At 45.5% G+C, this 19,522-nt stretch overlaps 1 protein-coding gene across 4 annotated transcripts in view; it reads left to right on the plus strand.

Annotated features, from left to right (window-relative positions):
* INSR (insulin receptor) overlaps positions 1-19,522 on the plus strand; it is a 130,344-nt gene that overhangs the window by 76,051 nt on the left and 34,771 nt on the right. For all 4 annotated transcript variants that reach the window (XM_027085723.1, XM_027085722.1, XM_027085724.1 and 1 more), the window contains exons 3-9: positions 1,388-1,709; positions 8,175-8,323; positions 8,958-9,102; positions 10,266-10,480; positions 11,449-11,575; positions 12,715-12,965; positions 14,975-15,142. In XM_027085723.1, coding sequence (XP_026941524.1) covers positions 1,388-1,709; positions 8,175-8,323; positions 8,958-9,102; positions 10,266-10,480; positions 11,449-11,575; positions 12,715-12,965; positions 14,975-15,142 — 1,377 coding nt within the window. The remainder of the gene's footprint in view (positions 1-1,387; positions 1,710-8,174; positions 8,324-8,957; positions 9,103-10,265; positions 10,481-11,448; positions 11,576-12,714; positions 12,966-14,974; positions 15,143-19,522) is intronic.

Here is a 19,522-nt window from a genome sequence, read left to right on the forward strand (position 1 = left end):
GAGTAGTGAGACATCAGGAGAGAGGGGATGTGTTCCAAGCTGCTGCAGGAAGCCAGGGAAGAGTCCAGCCTTCAGTGGACATGTTCGGTTGCATCAAATAAGAAACTCCAGCCGCAAAATCCACGCACAGCCTCTGCCCGCCATCCGCAGAGCCCCCTCCTTTCCCATTCATGATCTCCTGCAGGTCACAGCAGAAATGCCACCTCCTTACTTCCAGCACGGTGTTTGCTGTTTATGCAGTTATACTTTTAAATAATGAATATGTCTCCTCCATTGGACCATGTGGTCCCAAAGGCAGGGTCTGTGGCCACCATGTTCCTGCAGCAGCTGTAATATCTAGATCAGTGCAAGCAAATGTGTGTTGAAGCAGTGAATGACCTTTGGGCCATTTGCTTAACCACCTTGTGCCTCAGTTTCCCCATTTGTAAAATGGAGATCATTATCTATTTATTTATTTTAAAGAGTTCTTATCTTAAAAAAATTTTTTTTAATTAATTAATTTATTTTTGGCTGCATCGGGTCTTCGTTGCTGTGTGTGGGCTTTCTCTAGTTGCGGTGAGCCAGGGCTACTCTTCATTGTGGTGCGCAGTTTTCTCATTGTCACAGCTTCTCTTGTTGTGGAGCACGGGCTCTAGGCATGTGGGCTCAGTAATTGTGGCGCACGGGCTTAGTTACTCCGCGGCATGTGGGATCTTCCCGGACCAGGGCTCAAACCCGTGTCCCCTGCATTGGCAGGCGGATTCTAAACCACTGCGCCACGAGGGAAGCCCCAGATATATCTATTTACACCAGTCCTGCAGCTGTGTGCTGGAGCTGGCTTGCTAAAGCCAATTGTGTAATTTTCAGGAAATCTGGTTCTTAAACAAGCTGTTGTTAAACTTTAAATGATATCAACTTACAATTAAACAAATTATGTTTAAAACAAAGGTAATAAATACTCCAAACTCACCACTTCCTAATCATCTCACTACATTTTCCTACGATTAATGCTTTTGAGGTTATTTGCTACTATTGGATCTATACCATAGATGTGCTATTTAATGCTGTGATACTGTGTATCTCTTACTGGCTCCACGTTCAGTAACTCTAGGTGGGGTAGCTTGAAAGGAACCGTAGTGGGAGTATTTACACCATGGAAATTGGCAAACGCTATAAAGCAGAGCATCTCTGCCCCTCTCCCTGAAGAAGCTGTTAAGCATCTACAAGCACGTCACTGGCTTGGGGGCTGAAATGAGTTAATAGTTGTGCCTGGTACGTAGCAAGTGCTGCAGAAGTGAGCTGTTACTGTTATTATTTTGTTTGGCTTGTACTTCCTCATCCAGATTCACTGTTGTGCAGACAGGAATTGGGCAAAGCCACTGACCAGCTGTTTTCTTTCTCTCTCCAGTGTGTCCGACCATCTGTAAGTCTCACGGCTGCACCGCTGAGGGTCTCTGTTGCCACAGTGAGTGCTTGGGCAACTGCTCTGAGCCTGACGACCCCACCAAGTGTGTGGCCTGTCGCAACTTCTACCTGGATGGCAGGTGCGTGGAGACCTGCCCGCCCCCCTACTACCACTTCCAAGACTGGCGCTGTGTGAACTTCAGCTTCTGCCAGGACCTGCACAACAAATGCAAGAACTCTCGGAGGCAGGGCTGCCACCAGTATGTCATTCACAATAACAAGTGCATCCCTGAGTGCCCCTCCGGGTACACGATGAATTCCAGCAAGTGAGTCCTGGGTACGGGTTCCGGGGTTGGGGGCAGGTGGTAAAGAGGGGAAGGGGCATGGGGTTGGTGTTGGTGATGCTGCCTATTAAAACTGTGTGGAAAACTAGAGTTAATTGACTGTGAGTGAGGAAGCTACTGGTGATTAGTGACACGCGTGGGTCTCTCGGATGCCATCCCTGCTCCCTGGTTTTGGTGCTGGCCTTTGGAACAGGAGTCAACAAACTTTCTCTTGCAAAGGGCCAGAGGGTAAATATTTTCTGCATCTTGCATACCGAAAATGTAAAGCTTTCTATGCTTAGCATTGAAAATAGAAATCTTGGGCTTCCCTGGTGGCGCAGTGGTTGAGAATCCGTCTGCCAATGCAGGGGACACGGGTTCGAGCCCTGGTCCGGGAAGATCCCACAGGCCGCGGAGCAGCTAAGCCCGTGCGCCACAACTTCTGAGCCTGCGCTCTAGAGCCCGTGAGCCACCACTACTGAGCTCACGAGCCACAACTACTGAAGGCCGCGTGCCACAGTTACTGAAGCCCGTGTGCCTAGAGCCCGTGCTCCGCAGCAAGAGAAGCCACCGCAAAGAGAAGCCCGCGCACCACAACGAAGAGTAGCGCCCGCTCACCGCAACCAGAGAAAAGCCCGTGTGCAGCAACAAAGACCCAACGCAGCCAGAAACAACAAATAAATACAATTAAAAAAAAAAAGAAAATAGAAGTTTTGGTTTTGTCTACAGCCCTTTAGATGGTCCGATTGTTCCCACTGATGTAGCTGCCTGATTCTCACAATCAAGATCAGAACTCAGATGTTTTAAATGTTTTCTCCAAGCTGGATCTGGGTGGTGTCCTGAGATTAACGTGGAGTGCCAGGAAGAAGGACTCAATTCTAGATTGTTCTCAAGGCTTTGTTGTCTTTTGAAGGACAATGCCATCAAACCATTTCCTACTATTTAGGTGAGAAAAAGCAAGGTTTTCTCTCCCCGACGGTGAGTCAGATTTCCTACCCACATCTCAGACTTTTTGTTCATGCTGTTAGCGTCTCAGATGAGCTATTTTGGTGTCTCAGGGCTGTAACTGAGTTTTAAAAATCTGTTTCCTGATTTTTATGTTGAGGGTCTGAAAAAAACAAACCAACCCACAAAACAACCCAAAAACAGATCAGAAACAGACGTACGTCTAAGGGCCTTGAGCTGACCTGCATACGTAAAAAACCTTCCTCTTCAGACTTGAAAATTAGCCAAGTGAGCAGGTTCTGGTGGGAAATTTTATTTCCCTGAGTGGGGAGGGTGGGAAGGAAAACAATCTTTATTCCGGTTCCTAGGAGCCTCTCTTTGAGTGTTTGGGAAACCTGCAAGTACAGTATGTTTTGTTTTACTCATTTTTGATAAAACCTATCAAGTGGCTTTGTTGACCAAAAATTGGCTTCTATAAATCACCTTTGCATGCCAGACAGAGCTATTTTTTCTTCTTTGGGGCCAGTTTATCAGTAAGATTGGGAAAATTATCATATTCCTCTTGATTTATTTGTTTTTTTTTTTTCACGTTTGAGATAAAGCATGGATATTAACATCTTCCACTAAAAGACGTTGGCTTTAAAGTTTTTTTTTTTTTTTTTGATCATAACAAAGATCTGAAAAATAGAACAGCTTCCTTTGATGTTTTGCTGATGCCGGTGACCCCAGGATTGAAGCCCCAGGAAATCGACAGCTTGTCCTGTGATGCTTGGGACGTTTACTGAGTGAAAGAGGGGATAGTGAGGGATGTTAATTATGACCCATCATGGCAGTATTTTACTTTGTAGGTTAAAAAAATTTTTGTTTTCCTTCTGAAGCTTTTATTTTATTTTGTGAAAGACTTCAGTGCTGTCGTGTTTTCTAATGTGGTTTGTTATTAAAAAGGGCCAGGTATGTTTTCTTCCATTCTTTTGGCTTATCTGGGAACTAGTTCTTTTTTTTTTCTTTTAATATGTATTTATTTATTTACTTATTTGGCTGCACTGGGTCTTAGTTGTGGCATGCGGGATCCTTCAGTTGCGGCACACGGGATCTTCGCTGTGGCATGCGGCTCTTTTAGTTGCATCATGCGGGATCTAGTTCCTTGACGAGGGATCAAACTCAGACCCCCTGCACTGGGAGCGTGGAGTCCCAACCACTGGACCACCAGGGAAGTCCCTGGGAAGTAGTTCTTGATATTATTAGAGCAGACGTCTGGGAACCCATGTGGGTTCATTAAGAGGCGTCACCATCTATGGTCGTTCCCAGATACCTGGTGGGGTGCTCTTTAGTGAGATGAGGAGGATTAAATATTTGGGGTGCATGTTAAGGGTGTGGAGAATTCTCTGCCTCTTGATCTTCGCATGGCTGGTTTCTCCTTGTCATCCAGGTCACAGGCTTAAACGTCACTTCTTTTGAGACTCCTTCCCTGTATGACCTTCTTTCTGAAATAGCCATCTGGTTGCTCTTGGGCACAACACTCCATTTTAACTCTTTTCATGCTATTTACCACTAGCTGATATTTTAATTGTCAATTTATTAATTTTCCCCAACAAGACCATATGCTTCACAAGTGTATCAGCTAGCTTATGCTGTGTAACAAACCACCCCAGCACTTAGTGACTTAAAACAACACTCATGTATGATTTCTAAGGAGTCTGTGCATTGACTGGAGGTTTGTCTGGCTTGGGCTGGGTGAGCTCTGATGAGATGGTACAAGGTAACCTCTCATATCCTGCATGGGCAGTTGGGACCTCTCTCCATGTGTAGCCAGGAAGGGCATGCTTTACTGGGTAAGTACTTCTTAAGCCACTGCTGTATCACATTTGCTAACCTCCCATTGGCCAAAGCAATTCATATGGCCAAGCCCAGATTCCATGGATGAGAAGGCAGACTCCACTTCTTGGTGGGAAGGGCTGGAAAGAACGTGTGGATTTCCCACAGGGAAAGTAGGTTGTTTGTTCACTTCTGTGTGCCTGTGGTTTATAACTGCCATTGGCAAAGGGCCAGATAGTAAATATTTTCAGCTCTGAGGTCTGTACGGTTGCAGCTACTCTACTCTGGCCTTATAGAGTGATAGCAGCCATTGATGATAGTCAAACCAGTGGTTGTGGGTGTGTTCCAATATAGCTCTATTTACCACAAGCAGTGGCCAGCTGGAGTTGGCCTATGGGCTGTAGTTTGCTTGCCTTTGGCTTAGAGCATCATCTATCCCATGATAAATGCTCAGTGAATATTTGTAGAACCAACAAAAGAACCCAAACGTTTGGTCATTATTCTGTTTCCAACCCAGCTGCTCTGACACCAACTGGGTGTACTGCGATAGAGCTCAACCTCAACCACCTGGCTTGGCATCAGACCCACAGGTTAAAGCCTTGGTTCTCCATCAGACCAACTTTACTTCACATGCCAGCCACAATTTGGGGGTCCCCAGGTCACCCACACTTCTGATTGGCTGGCTATAAATTTTGAGGCTCCCACAAACCCCCTGGGTTCAATAATTTGCTAGGACAACTCACAGAGCTGAAAAAAAAAAAGTCTATACTATTCTGTTGGTCCAAGCCTATTGATGGTAGCACCTTGGGTTAGGGATGCTTGCAGTGCTTACCTGGGCATGCATCACTCATAGCGAGTTCTACAGACACTCTCCCATTGGGGCCCCTATTTATGGCTGGGCCAGCTCTGAGGTTCCTATTATGATCCCAGGATGCACTTCAGTGAGAAACCATCAGGGAACCTCGAAGAACAAGATTTGTTACTCACAGGTCCTGGAGGGCCACACAGTAGAGTCGTGGGGAGCAGGGGTGGGGAGAGGGAGAGAGGGGAGAAAAAGAGTGGGAGGGAGGAAGGGAGAGAGAGAGAGGAATCTTTGGGGGGTCTGCTTTTATTAGGGTATGAGGGTGGGGTGTCTAGGGTTTTATGGGTTCACTCTATGGTGAATTTAAAGCTTAAGAGCAGGAATTAGGGCACAGGAAGGGGGAAGAAGGGTCAGTCAAGTGGTCAGTTATCTAGGTTCCCCAGGGCTTTCTGAAAGAGCCCCCTTCATGGGTGGGGGCAGCCTAATTCCTTATCTGGTTGTTTTGCTAGTGGCTGGGTCATAGACCCGGTGTTACATTTACTCAAGACAGATGTCTTTTTTTTTTTTTGCGGTATGTGGGCCTCTCACTGTTGTGGCCTCTCCCGTTGCGGAGCACAGGCTCCGGACGCGCAGGCTCAGCGGCCATGGCTCACAGCCCAGCCGCTCCGCGGCACGTGGGATCTTCCCGGACCAGGGCACGAACCCGTGTCCCCTGCATCGGCAGGCAGACTCTCAACCACTGCGCCACCAGGGAAGCCTGACAGATGTCTTTTGAAACAGATGCCTCAGCAGTCAGAAAGCTTCATGTCAGGCTTACAATTGCAATTACAGCCTTATTATTATGGATGTACAGAGGCTGGGAGAGTTCCAGACGCAGGACTCCTATCCCCTCATGGAATCAGAGATATCACCCTTCCAGCATAGCTGTGTGTTCACCAGCCAGAAAAATGGACTGAGTTGGTGTCCAGAGTTTTCCTCTGGGTTTTACTACATAGGTGTGATTGGTTGAATCATTGGCCGTGGGTTTGAACTCCATCTCCAGCCCCGCTTCTCTCTCTGGAGGTCAAGTGGTTGATGCAACCCTCCAAATCACATATTTGGTCTTTCTGGTGACCAGCCCCTACAAGTCACCTCATTAGCACAACAAAGGTGCTCCTATAACTCAGGAAATTCCAAGGGCTTTTGAAGCTCTGCACCAGGACCTGGGACAAAGACCAGATGTGTTCTTTTTTTTTTTTCTGTTCTTTCAATTTTCTTTCTTTTTAACATCTTTATTGGAATATAATTGCTTTACAATGGTGTGTTAGTTTCTGCTGTATAACAAAGTGAATCAGCTATACATATACATATATCCCCATATCTCCTCCCTCTTGCGTCTCCCTCCCACCCTCCCTATCCCACCCCTCTAGGTGGTCACCCGTGACCAAGATCTTCCTGAAGAATCGAATATGCAGGGGTGTGGTAACAACAATTACTGTTGTTATTTACAACAGTAGCAACAATGATACCACTAATAAAAAGTGATCATCATAGCAATGGACCAACGCTTTTTAGTTTCTATGTGCCGAGTGCTTTAGGTGGTATATATCATTCAGTCCTTATCACTACCTGCCCCGTGAAGATTGCCTCCATTTCACAGATGAGGACACAGACCTTGAGAACGTAACAGTCGGGAATCTTGAGGTTTCATACGACAGAACCCCAATTCAAACTGGCTCAAGCAAGATGAAAGGAGTTTACTGATGACTGTAACCAAAAAGTTCAGGGGATCGCTTTAGGTACAGCTGTATCCAGGAGCTCAAGGGATGTACACGATCAGTTTCTTTCCATCCTCAGCTTTATTTCTGTCTCTGTTAGTTTTGGTCTCAGGCAGCAGCCTCTCCCTTGTCCCTTGCTCCATGCTAGCAATATAGCCACACCCTCTTAGATACTGCAGAGGGAGGACAATTTTTCCTTCCAGAAAGTTCTAGCAAAACCCTCACTGGGTTGGCTTGGGGGTGTGCCCACCTCTGAATTCCCAGCGGGATGGAAGATTGTGCTCAGGCTGCCCTGGGTCCTGTGTCCTGCTTGGACCTAGGAGGGCTGTACCAGCCAAGAACTGACCTCAGAGGCACTGCGTAGGGGAGGGCTGATTCCCAGAGGACTCCTGGGGGCTATAAATTTGAGGACATCAGGCTGCAGGAAGGCAAAGCCAAAGTCTGCCTCCAGTTACCCACTATCAAATGTGAGGTTGTGCTGTAGCCCGTAGGTTGTGGAGTCACGTCCTATATAGCTGTTTGGTCACGTCAGACCCCACACAGAACAGCAAACATCCCATCACCTTGCAGCAGCAGCCTAAGTTCCACCAGTTGGGGTAGCAGTATCAGCTCAGCCACTTCCGAATAGCGGCAAAATGAGTCCTACGTAAGGCCCGTCAGCTCTGCATCATTGCCGTCACCATGGTGATGCCGGGAGTCCCATCAGTTCCATGTAATGGCATGAGTCCGGTCTCCACAGGGTAGAAGGTGGTTCTCCATGGGGTACAGTGTGAATCCTCTCGCTTTGGGGTAAGGCAGGAGCCCCATCATTTTGGAGTAAAAGCATGAGTCTCCTGACCTTGGGGTAATGCTGTAGGACCTGCCCCCCTGGAGAGACACCCCAAGCCTATCACTTTAGGCAGTTGTTCTTACCTGGGGGTGATTTGCCCTTCCATCCCCCAGGGGACAATGTTTGGACAGCCTCCCACAACAGAGAATCTCCGGTCCCCAACGTCACCAGCTCTGTGGGTAAAGCATCCTGCCTTATGGTCACTTGGGACCCTGTGCAACACACTGCTGTGTGTGCGTGTGTGTGTGCGTGTGTGTGTGTGTGTGTGTGTGTGTGGTCCTGTGTGGCCTGACCTCTCTCTCTCTCCACTCTTTCTGCAGCTTGATGTGTACTCCATGCCTGGGCCCCTGTCCCAAGGTGTGCCACCTCCTGGAAGGCGAGAAGACCATTGACTCAGTGACATCTGCCCAGGAGCTCCGAGGCTGCACCATCATCAACGGAAGCTTAATCATCAACATTCGAGGGGGCAGTGAGTGCTCTAGGGGGAGGGGTTGCTGTCTGCTGGGATCCACTCTCCCTGCGAGCACAGAAGGAAAACAGTCCAGAGACTCATGCAGGGAATCTGTTTCCAAACCTGGAGTTCACAGCTCAGTCCTGGCCTCACTCCCCCCGAGATTCTGATTTTCAAAGCTGGGAGTTGGGACATCAGGAATTTGCATTTTTAACAAGCAGGCAACATGCCCTCTTTTGCAGGTCTGGGGACCATGTCTCCAGAAATTCTGTCAGAGGCAAAAAGGCATTTCTCTGTTTATTTATTCAGCGAACATTTATTGAATACTCACAGTGAACAAGGCAAAGTCCGTGCATATTGCAAATAAACAAATTAACGTATAATGTAATCCCAGGCAGTGGTTCATGCTATGAAGGCAAGCAAAGCAGGGTGATGGAGGGAGCAAGGGTTGGCATCTTAATATAATAAATATATTCAGATTTGCAGGCAGGACAACCTCTGTCATAACTACTCTGCCTTGTAGATGTATGTTGAGCAGGGCTCGTGAAAATCATTTTCAGCCTGTAGGTTAACTCTTCACTATGGGGAATTCTGGAAAGGTTAAAATATTTTGGTAGAAGCCCACTGGATATTCATTCTCTCCTTTCCTTAGACAACCTGGCAGCTGAGCTAGAGGCCAACCTTGGACTCATTGAAGAAATTTCAGGGTATCTGAAAATCCGCCGATCTTATGCCCTCGTGTCACTTTCCTTCTTCCGGAAGTTACGTCTGATTCGAGGGGAGACCTTGGAAATCGGGTATGTGGGCCTGCTGCTGTATCTGTGGGCTCATTAGGAAGTTTGTGAGTTATTGTAGAGAAACTTAGTTTTTTTTGCCGAGACATGAAAACAACTTAAGTGTCCACTGATGGTTGCATGGATAAAGGAAATGTGGTGTATATGTGTGTGTGTGTGTGTGTGTGTGTGTGTGTGTGTGTGTACACTGTATATATATATACAGTGGAATATTATTTCGCCATAAAACTATCTTTTTGCCGAAGCTCACACCTTTCATTTGGATCGTTCCAATGACTTTCTTGCTGGTTCTAGAACTACCAGGGCCATCCAACAGAAATATAATACAGGTCACATATGAGACTTTAAATGTTCTAGTAGCCACATTTAAAACACTTTAAAAGACATAGGTGAAATGAATTTTAATAATGTATTTTACTGAACCCATTACATTGAAGCTGTTATTTTGACATGGACTCAATACAAAAAATTATAAAGAAGATCTTTTATATCCTTTTTTTTTTTTAATGCAAAGTCATTGAAATCTGTGGTTTTTTACTTCTGGTACAGTTCAGAATGGCCAAATTTCAGGTACTTAATAGCCAGATGTGGCTGGTGGTTTCAGTGTTGGATAACACAGATCTAGGTGCTGCCCTTTTCCCATTCATTATGTACTGGTGGCCCACTCCTAGTTCTAAGGCACAGGTCTAATTGGGTTACTGAGTTGTTATAAAACCTTCAGTGGTCCCCTTCTGCCTACCAAGGAAGGTTACATAGTCTTGGTCTCGGTCTGGCATGCAGTATACTAGAGGGTTTGGCCCATGGCATCTCTGGTCTTGCCCGTCACCTGTTGGCCAGAACAGGCTACTTTGCTCTTCCCTGGGCCCAGTTCACGTGCCTCTGTGTCTTCAGTCTTTCCCCTTTTCAAAACCCATATCTCAATCCATCACAGTCTTACCCTCCTCCCCCACAAGACTGATCTCACATACCTTCCTGGCCCTGAAGACTTCCTCAACTTCCCCAGTCCATCTAACCCTCCTTTCAACATGTAATGAGTATGTGTCAAGCAAGTGGTTAGGACTGGGGACGGAGCACTGAACAAGATCAACTCCAGCCATGGCCCCGCCATCTTGGAGTTGGAGACGACAAGCTGATGAATGATTAGGCATGTGTGTGTGTTTCCATAGGAACTACTCTTTCTATGCCTTGGACAACCAGAACCTAAGGCAGCTGTGGGACTGGAGCAAACACAACCTCACCATCACTCAGGGGAAACTCTTCTTCCACTATAATCCCAAACTCTGCTTGTCAGAAATTCACAAGATGGAGGAAGTTTCAGGAACCAAGGGGCGCCAGGAGAGAAACGACATTGCCCTGAAGACCAATGGGGACCAGGCGTCCTGTAAGTGGTGATGCCCTTGTCCTTCCACGGACCAGATAACGTGGCTGCCTTCCCCCTCCCCCACCACACTGGCCCCCGGGGGAGTGTCACTTCCCCCCAATGAGCTAAAACAACTATGTGTGTGATAGGCTCTCTGAAATACTGAGGAAGAATGTATACATGTTATCTCTTTGCCAAATATTAAACACAGTGCCTGATACTGGAAGATGCCACATAAACATTGAATGAATGAATGAATGAATGTCACTTATCTTACATATGGCCTTGGCTCGAATGCTACAGCAGGGTCTACAGTTGCTACAGCTGGAGACTGTCAGCTGACTGCCCTCCTCTGACAGGTTTTCTCTTGAAGCATTGAGGTGCCAAGGCTTCCATAATGCCCTCATGTGAAGTTGGTTCCTTATGGCAGAAACTGTGAGAATTCAGGGGAGGGAGAGAGCAAGGTTGGAACTTAAGGGGTAGAGCTTAAGGGAGGGCTTGCAATCTAGGCAGAGGGAATTACTCTCTCCAAGGCATTGTCCTTCCAAGGACTTGACACTCCAAGGTATGATGGTCTGCACGCTCCCTAAACCCACTTGGCATGTGTCCATTTGCACTGGAGTTATGTGTTCTGACACGTCGGGCATGAAAAGTCACACGCAAGACAGAATTGTGTCAGAATCAATGCTATTCTTGAAAGTCCCTTTTTCCAGTAGCGATTAGCCACTTGTCCTTCTGTTGGTGCCGACCGTGGTTCTTTGGTTGAGCACATCTGGCCAAGTACCTGACTTGCAGTCAGGGCCAACTCGCATGACCTGTTCTTGACTCTGAACACAGGAGAGGCATGTGGAAATAAGACTTCTCAGAGGAACAGCATGTTGCCATCTTCCTTCTCGTGGATACTCTTGAAAATATGGGATCATCTGCTTTGGGTTGAAATAAATTATTTAATTCTGATACTGGTTTTGTTTTTTTTTTAACCTTTCTAGGTGAAAATGAATTACTTAAATTTTCTTACATTCGGACGTCTTATGACAAGATCTTGCTGAAATGGGAGCCGTATTGGCCCCCCGACTTCCGAGACCTCCTGGGATTCATGCTCTTCTACAAAGAGGCGTAAGTAGAAGGATAAAGAGGTGTGTTTGTTGCATATGTTCTCAGAGGCTCCCCTCTGAGGTTCCTTTCTATCTTCTTACTTGTGGAATAAATATCATAGATCTCACCAGTTGATGGTGTATGACGTCCATAACATTCCCTATTGTCAAAAGCCAGAAACTGAAGCAGGCAGGTTTCTTTTGGAGGTCCAGATTGGGCAATATTCCATTTTGCTTCTTATATGTACATCTCACCAGACATCCTCCACAAAAAGTCACTTAGTCTACTTAGTAGGTGCCTTAAAGTTTATTTTTTATCTATTTTGTATTTTTTCCAACATTTGAAGCATTGTGGTAAAACATACATGAAATTGACCATCTTAATGACATTTAAGTGTACCGCTCAGTGGCATTAAGTACGTTCATGACATCGTGTGACCATCATCACCATCCCTCTCCACAGTTTATTCATCATCTCACGCTGAAACTCTGTCGCCTTTCAATAACACCTAGTCGTTTTGAGTATAGGACTGTGCTGAAATTTTAAAGGAAGACAATGGAAGTGGTGATTGTGTTAATAGGAATAATTGTTCCATCCCTCCATATTTTTTTAAATATTTATTTACTTATTTATTTATTTGCCTACATAGGGTCTTAGTTGTGGCACGTGGGATTCTCTCTAGTTGCGGTGCCCAGGCTCCCTAGTTGTGGCCCACAGGCTGTAGAGTGCGTGGGCTTAGTTGCCCCGCGGCATGTGGGGTCTTAGTTCCCCAACCAGGGATTGAACCCGTGTCCTCTGCATTGGAAGGAGGATTCTTAACCACTGGACCACGAGGGAAGTCCCCCATCCCTCAAAATTTACTATGTGTCAGGTTGTGTGTGGCGAAGTCAACACACATCCTCTTGTGTAATCTTATCAATAACTCTGGTAGTTAGTATCATCATCCTGATCACCGTTATTATTGTTGTTAGGAAATTGAGGCATAAGGGAAGCGGTCCCTTTCTCTTTGACTATTCCTGTGTCTTTTTTCCTTGTGGTAGAAGATTGTGGGTGAACAGGGTGCAAGCCTATAGGAGGTAACGTCGCCCGGCCACATCTCTTTGCTCTTTAGAGCTATAGTTGAGAAATGGTAATCAACTTTTCCTATTTCGTCTTGAAAGCCCTTATCAGAACGTGACGGAGTTTGATGGGCAGGATGCATGTGGCTCCAACAGCTGGACCGTGGTAGATATTGACCCGCCTATGAGGTCCAACGACCCCAAGTCACAGAACCACCCCGGGTGGCTAATGCGTGGTCTCAAGCCCTGGACCCAGTACGCCATCTTTGTCAAGACCTTGGTCACTTTCTCTGATGAACGCCGCACATACGGGGCCAAGAGCGACATCATCTATGTCCAGACAGATGCCACTAGTAAGCATTTCTTGTGGATATGAATTTGTGCGTGAATCAGACGTCTTGCGTTTAACAGGCTGACCTGGTGATGTCATATGAAATGCCTTTTTTTTTTTTTCTTGCATGGTTATTGGCTTCTAAAAGAGCCGGGCACTGAGGTTTATCATTTCAGAAGATGAGGCAGTAGCAACAAGACATCAGAGGGGAACATACATTTCTTCTTCCCATTATGGAAAATTTTCAAATATTTACAAAAGTAGGAAAAAAAAAAAAAAGATTCCCCCCACCGCCACCTTGTAACCATCTCTCAGCTTCAACAATGATCAATATTTTGCCATTTTTGTTTCATCACTATGCCTTTTCCCCCATCTCCATTTTTTGACGAGTATTTCATAGCAATTTAGTTGTATTTTCATAAAGCATAAGCCCTCTCCAACCACTGGGATAGGAGACATTTGGTGATACCTGGAGATATTTTTGGTTGGCATGACTGGGGAGGCGGGGTTGGGGACCTGGGATGCTGCTCAACATATCACATGCACAGGACAGCGCCCCCCGGCAAAGAATTATCTAGCCCCCGCAAGTCAGTAGTTGAGAAATCCTGTCCCGTAGGATCGAGTCCAAACTTTATGAACCAGCCCCAACTTTATTGACTACCGCCCTCTCATCCTGTATCCTCCAGCAATACCTCCAGCAGGACTTATAGTTTCTGGAAACTTCCAGCTTCCAGGCTTTTGTACACACTGTGTCCTCTGCCTTGAGACCCCCACTCCCACCCCTCACCGACTCCCTCAGCCACCTCCGTTCTTGAGGGGAAGCTTTTGTGGAGCCCAAAGGTGGTGCCTTTGGGGGGAATGTTAGATGGGCTGCCAGCTCAGGGATAAGATTGAATGGTATCCCACTGCCGAAATTTGCCCCAGGACTGGGTTCATTTGGGGCTAATGTTATCTAGAAGATGTGGCTTTGTCTATTCCCACGATCCTCCTTTTCCCCAGCGCCTTTTCAGTGCCCAGAACAGAGAAAGCTTGGCACGTCGTTGGAGCTCTGTAAATCAGGGGTCCCCGACCTGTGGGCCACAGACCGGTACCAGTCTGCCGCCTGTTAGGAACCAGGCCGCACAGCAGGAGGTGAGCGGCGAGCGAGCAAAGCTTCATCTATATTTACAGCCGCTCCTCATCCCTCGCATTACCACCTGAGCTCCGCCTCCTGCCAGATCGGCGGTGGTATTAGATTCTCATAGGAGCATGAGCCCTACTCTGAACTGTGCACTCGGGGATCTGGGTTGCACGCTCCTTATGAGGATCTAATGCCTCATGATCTGAGGTGGAGCTGAGGCAGTGATGCTAGAGCTGGGGAGCGGCTGCAAATACAGATTATCGTTAGCAGAGAGGTCTGACTGCACAGAGGCCATAATAACTCAACTGCTTGCAGACTCCTATCAAAACTCTATCAGTGAGTGGCAAGTGACACTTAAGCTGCATTTTACAGAGTAGACTGGACATAAGCAACGCACGTCGGGTGTCACTGTCTCCCATCACCCCCAGATGGGACCATCTAGTTGCAGGAAAACAAGCTCAGGGCTCCCACTGTTTCTGCATTCTGGTGAGTTGTATAATTATTTCATGATATATTACAATGTAATAATAATAGAAATAAAGTGCGCAATAAATGTAATGTGCTTGAATCATCCCGAAACCATCCCCGTCTCTAGTCCGTGGAAAAATTGTCTCCAACGAAACTGATCCCTGGTGTCAAAAAGGTGGGGGACTGCTGCCGTAAATGTTTGTTGCAAAAATGGTGGAACATGAAATCTACATAGTCTGTGGTACCCATGGATTGTAATTTTGTAACCCATGCTTTCACTGGGCAAGCATTTCACATGTTGCCAGTTTTCTCTGATGTTAAATAACACTGCAGAGAACATCCTCATGATTTCTCGAACTTGGGTTTTCCCCCTCATGCCCACCTGATGGCTTGCACCCTCCTCCTCCTCCTCACAGTGGACCTGTCTCCTTTCTCCTTGGCAGATCCTTCTGTCCCCCTGGATCCCATCTCGGTGTCTAATTCTTCGTCTCAGATTATTCTGAAGTGGAAGCCTCCTTCTGACCCCAATGGCAACATCACACACTACTTGGTATTCTGGGAGAGACAGGAGGAAGATGGTGAACTGTATGAATTAGATTATTGCCTCAAAGGTGAGTGCAGGCAGAGGCGGGGGAGGGGCCGGATTTTTTTCAATTTTTTTTTTTTAAATTGAAGTATAGTTGATTTAAACTGTTGTGTTACTTTCAGGTGTATAATGCAGTGATTCCGTTATACATATATATTCTTTTTCAGATTCTTTTTCCTTATAGGCTATTACAAAATGTTGAGTAGAGTTCCCTGTGCTATACAGTAGGTTCTTGTTATCTATTTTATACATAGTAGTGTGTATAACATCTGATCCACTTTGTTCTTCTTTTGGGGAAGCATCTCTCCCCTTCCACTTCCCAGCATGTGCATGTGGGCACACACACTCCATTTTATCTCTGACGAAAACACACATACAGGCAGACCTCAGAGATACTGCGGGTTCGGTTCCAGGCTCCCGCAAGGAGGTGAATATTGCAATAAATTGAGTCACGTGAATGTTTTGGTTTCCAGTGCCTATAAAAGTTATGTCCACACTGTACTGTAAGTGTGCGATAGCATTATGTTTAAGAAAAAATATACTTAAAATATACATATTACTGTATTTCTCTTTCTGGCCTATATGTGGAATCTAGAAAAATGATGCAGATGAACCCATTTGCAGGGCAGGAATAGAGATGTAGACGTAGGGAACAGACATGCGGACACAGAGGGGAAGCGGAGAGTGGGACGAATTGGGAGATTAAGATTGACATATATACACTACCATGCATAAAATAGATAGCTAGTGGGAACATGCTGTGAAGGATAGGAAGCTCATAGGAAGCTCATGCCCTGTGATGACCTAGGTGGGTGGGATGGCGGGGAGGGTGGGAGGGAGGTCCAAGAGGGAGGGGATATAGATATACATAGAGCTGATTCACTTCATTGTACAGCAGAAGCTGACACAACATTGTAAAGCAATTATACACCAATTAAAAAATGATTAAAAATATACATGCTGCTGTATATAAAATAGGTAACGTAACCAACAAGGACCTAGTGTATAGCACAGGGAACTATACTCAGTATCTTGTAATAACCTATAATGGAAAAGAATCTGAAAAGAAAATACTGAATCAGTTTGCTGTACACCTGAAACTAACACAACATTGTAAATCAACTCTATTTCAATAAAAATTTAACAAAGAAGAAATCGAGACTAAAAAAAATAACAACCCAAACAATGCACATACCTTAATTAAAGAATACTTTATTGCTAAAAAAAAATTGCCCAATTACAATAGTAACATCCAAGACCACTGATCCCAGATCACCATGACAAATATAATAAAAATGAAGAAGTTTGAAATATTGTGAGAATTACCAAAGCGTGACACAGACATACGAAGTGAGCAAACGCTGTTGGGAAAATGGCACTAATAGACTTGTTCAACGCAGGGTTGCCGCAAACTTTCGATTTGTAAGAAAAACACAATAAGAGGAGGAGGTCTGCCTGCCTGTTCGCATTTCTAAACATCACAGCGTGAGGACACGCTCTGAAGACTCCTGTCAAAAACAGACACTCCCTATGTCTTGGCATCATTTCCCTCTGGAATTTTCTCCTCCTTCCCTTCCTTATCCACCTCCCCTGGTAGGGGTGTAGCTGTGTTAACCCACGCAAGACTTCCCTCCGAAGCTAGAAACACAGCCGATGTGTGGAGTGGTGATTGGCAAAGTCAGGGAAGAATTTTCGCCCCTAATTTTAGACCCTTAAGTTGTAAGGACCAGAGAAAGCAAAGAGTGATCATCTCTTCCCTCCTGGGCTTTCCATTCAAAATTTATACTAATGACACATTTTTTTCCAGTCTTTAATCTCATGTACTTAATGGGCTTCCATCCATCTACAGGAAAAGGGAAAAATATTTGAAGCCTCAAACTAGTGTGTATAAATTAGTTTAAGATTATTTTAAAAGTGGATTTTAAAAAAGCCCATCAAACTGGAGAAACAGAGTCTTGTTTTTTCGTTAGTTGTTTTGTTTTGTTTGAGTCTATATAAAGTATTTTTCCCCCAATCCCGACTCTTTTTTATTTTTATTTTTTAAAAATTTGATTGGAGTATAGTTGATTTACAATGTTGTGTTAGTTTCAGGTGTACAGCAAAGGGATTAAGTTATACATATACCTAGATTCATTCTTTTTCAGATTCTTTTCTCATATAGGTTATCACAGGACACCGAGTATAGTGCGCTATACAGTAGATCCTTGTTGGTTATCTATCTTATATACAATAGTGTGTGTATGTTCATCCCAAGCTCCTGATTTATCCCTTAGTTGTCTTGTTGTTGTTGATTGCTTGGCCTGTATTTCTTTTTCTTTAGATGTTTTGAGTTACTGGTATCCTCAGACCTTGGGGCCGCTGATGAGACGTGGCTGAGGTCGGGAGCCTGAGGTCTTCTCTGACCTGCTGTAGGGCTTTGGGCAAGTCACTGAGCTTGTCACTGGCTGCCTCCTTTTGGGGAGAAGGGGCGGGAGGCCAGATAATCTCTGGACGCTGTCCCAGCTCTAAGATCATGTGCTATATGTATGCCTGTGACCTCATCCCCCGCCTGAGCAGAGGGTTGCAAACGTGATTTATCTCCTTGGATGCTTTATATAACTTGAGAGCAAGCAAAGTCATAGGCTCAGCTGTCAGCTGTCGGCCCTGCATGTGAGTAACCGAAACCGCCAGCTAGAACTGCCAGCAGCATCAGGATAGGCCATGTTTTCTTTTTCTCTTTCTTTCTTTCTTTTTTAGAGCAACAACTTTTATTCTGGAAGTCTGAATCTCTCATTACCATATGACAATTTGACATGGTTTTATTTGTAATGATGCCAAAGTTTATGTAATTAAAAAATAAACTTACCAAGGATGGATATCGTATGATGCAACTCTTAGGAGGTCCCTAGAGGAGTCAAATCCACAGAGACAGGAAGCCGGATGGTGGGTGCCAGGGGCTGGGGGAGGGGCTGGGGAGTGAGTGTTTCATGGGGACAGAGTTTCAGTTTGGGAAGATGAGAAAGTTCTGGAAAGGGAGAGTGGGGACGGTTGCACAATAATGTGAATGTACTTAATGCCACTGAGCTGTGCACTTAAAAATGATTAGGGTGGTAACTTTTTGTCATGTATATTTTGCCACAATTAAAAACCCCAAATACACACACAAATTAATAAGCTTTCTAACACACGCAAGATCGATAATTTACTAACCGTGCCCAGTAGTAGCTTCCTTTAGTATCACAAGTGGTTTTTTTCCCAGCTTTATTGAGGTGTACTTGATAAGTAAATGGCAAGATATTTAAAGTGTAAATTGTGATGATTTTATATACATACAGATTTTGAAAGGATCCTTCCCATCTAGTTAATTAACACATCTATCACCTGATATATTTATCTCTTTCTTTGGTGAGAACTTTTAGCTTCTCCTCTGATATCGAATTGTTTATTTCATTTATACAGTACAGTCTTATCAACTATATGGCTTTTTATTGTGGAATATATATAACATAAAATTTACCATTTGAACTACTTTTTTTTTTTTTTTTTTTTTTTGCGCTACGCGGGCCTCTCACTGTTGTGGCCTCTCCCGCCGCGGAGCACAGGCTCCGGACGCGCAGGCTCAGCGGCCATGGCTCACGGGCCCAGCCGCTCCGCGGCATGTGGGATCTTCCCGGACCGGGGCACGAACCCGTGTCCCCTGCATCGGCAGGCGGACTCTCAACCACTGCGCCACCAGGGAAGCCCCATTTGAACTACTTTTAAGTATACAGTTCAGCGGCATTAAATACATTCACACTCTTGTGCAACCGTCCCCAGCGTCCATCTCCAGAACTTTCTTGTTTTCCCAAACTGCAAACTTTGTCCCCATTAAACACTGACTCCCCACCCCCTCCCCCATCCCCTGGTGCCCGCCTTTCTACCTTGTCTCTACGCATTTGACTGTCCTAGATACCTCACTATATAGTCACAGAAAATCCACGGGGCACCAAGTGTCATGCAGAAGGGGTGACGGGTGTCAGGAGCTATGTCCATGCCTGATCAAAAGTCCCTTCCTCCCCAGAAAAAGATCAGGACCCCACCCCAACCTTTTACTAAGGAAATCTGAAGGTTTGTTTTTTTTTTTTTATCCATAATGCCATCAATAGCCCCTCTAACAGCTAACCCACACAGGTGATTCCATGTCTATTAATAAACGTTAAGAAGAAGTATTTTTTAAGGATTTTGCAAAGCTTCCGAGTGGGTACTCACCATTCACAGGAAGATACTTTGAACTCATTGTCTAGCAGAGCCATTGAAAGGGAGAGGAAGAGATGGAATTTCCCTTGCTCAATAGATTCGAGTAGGCACCCAGGATCAGGGGCGTGCTTTTTGCCCTTAAGGAGTAACCTACCTCCTCCAGGTTGTACCAGAAGTGACAGGCAGCAGG

Source organism: Aethalodelphis obliquidens, unplaced genomic scaffold (genome assembly GCF_003676395.1).
Source record: "Aethalodelphis obliquidens isolate GAN/ISIS:26980383/991018 unplaced genomic scaffold, ASM367639v1 scaffold53, whole genome shotgun sequence".
NCBI lineage: Eukaryota > Metazoa > Chordata > Mammalia > Artiodactyla > Delphinidae > Aethalodelphis > Aethalodelphis obliquidens.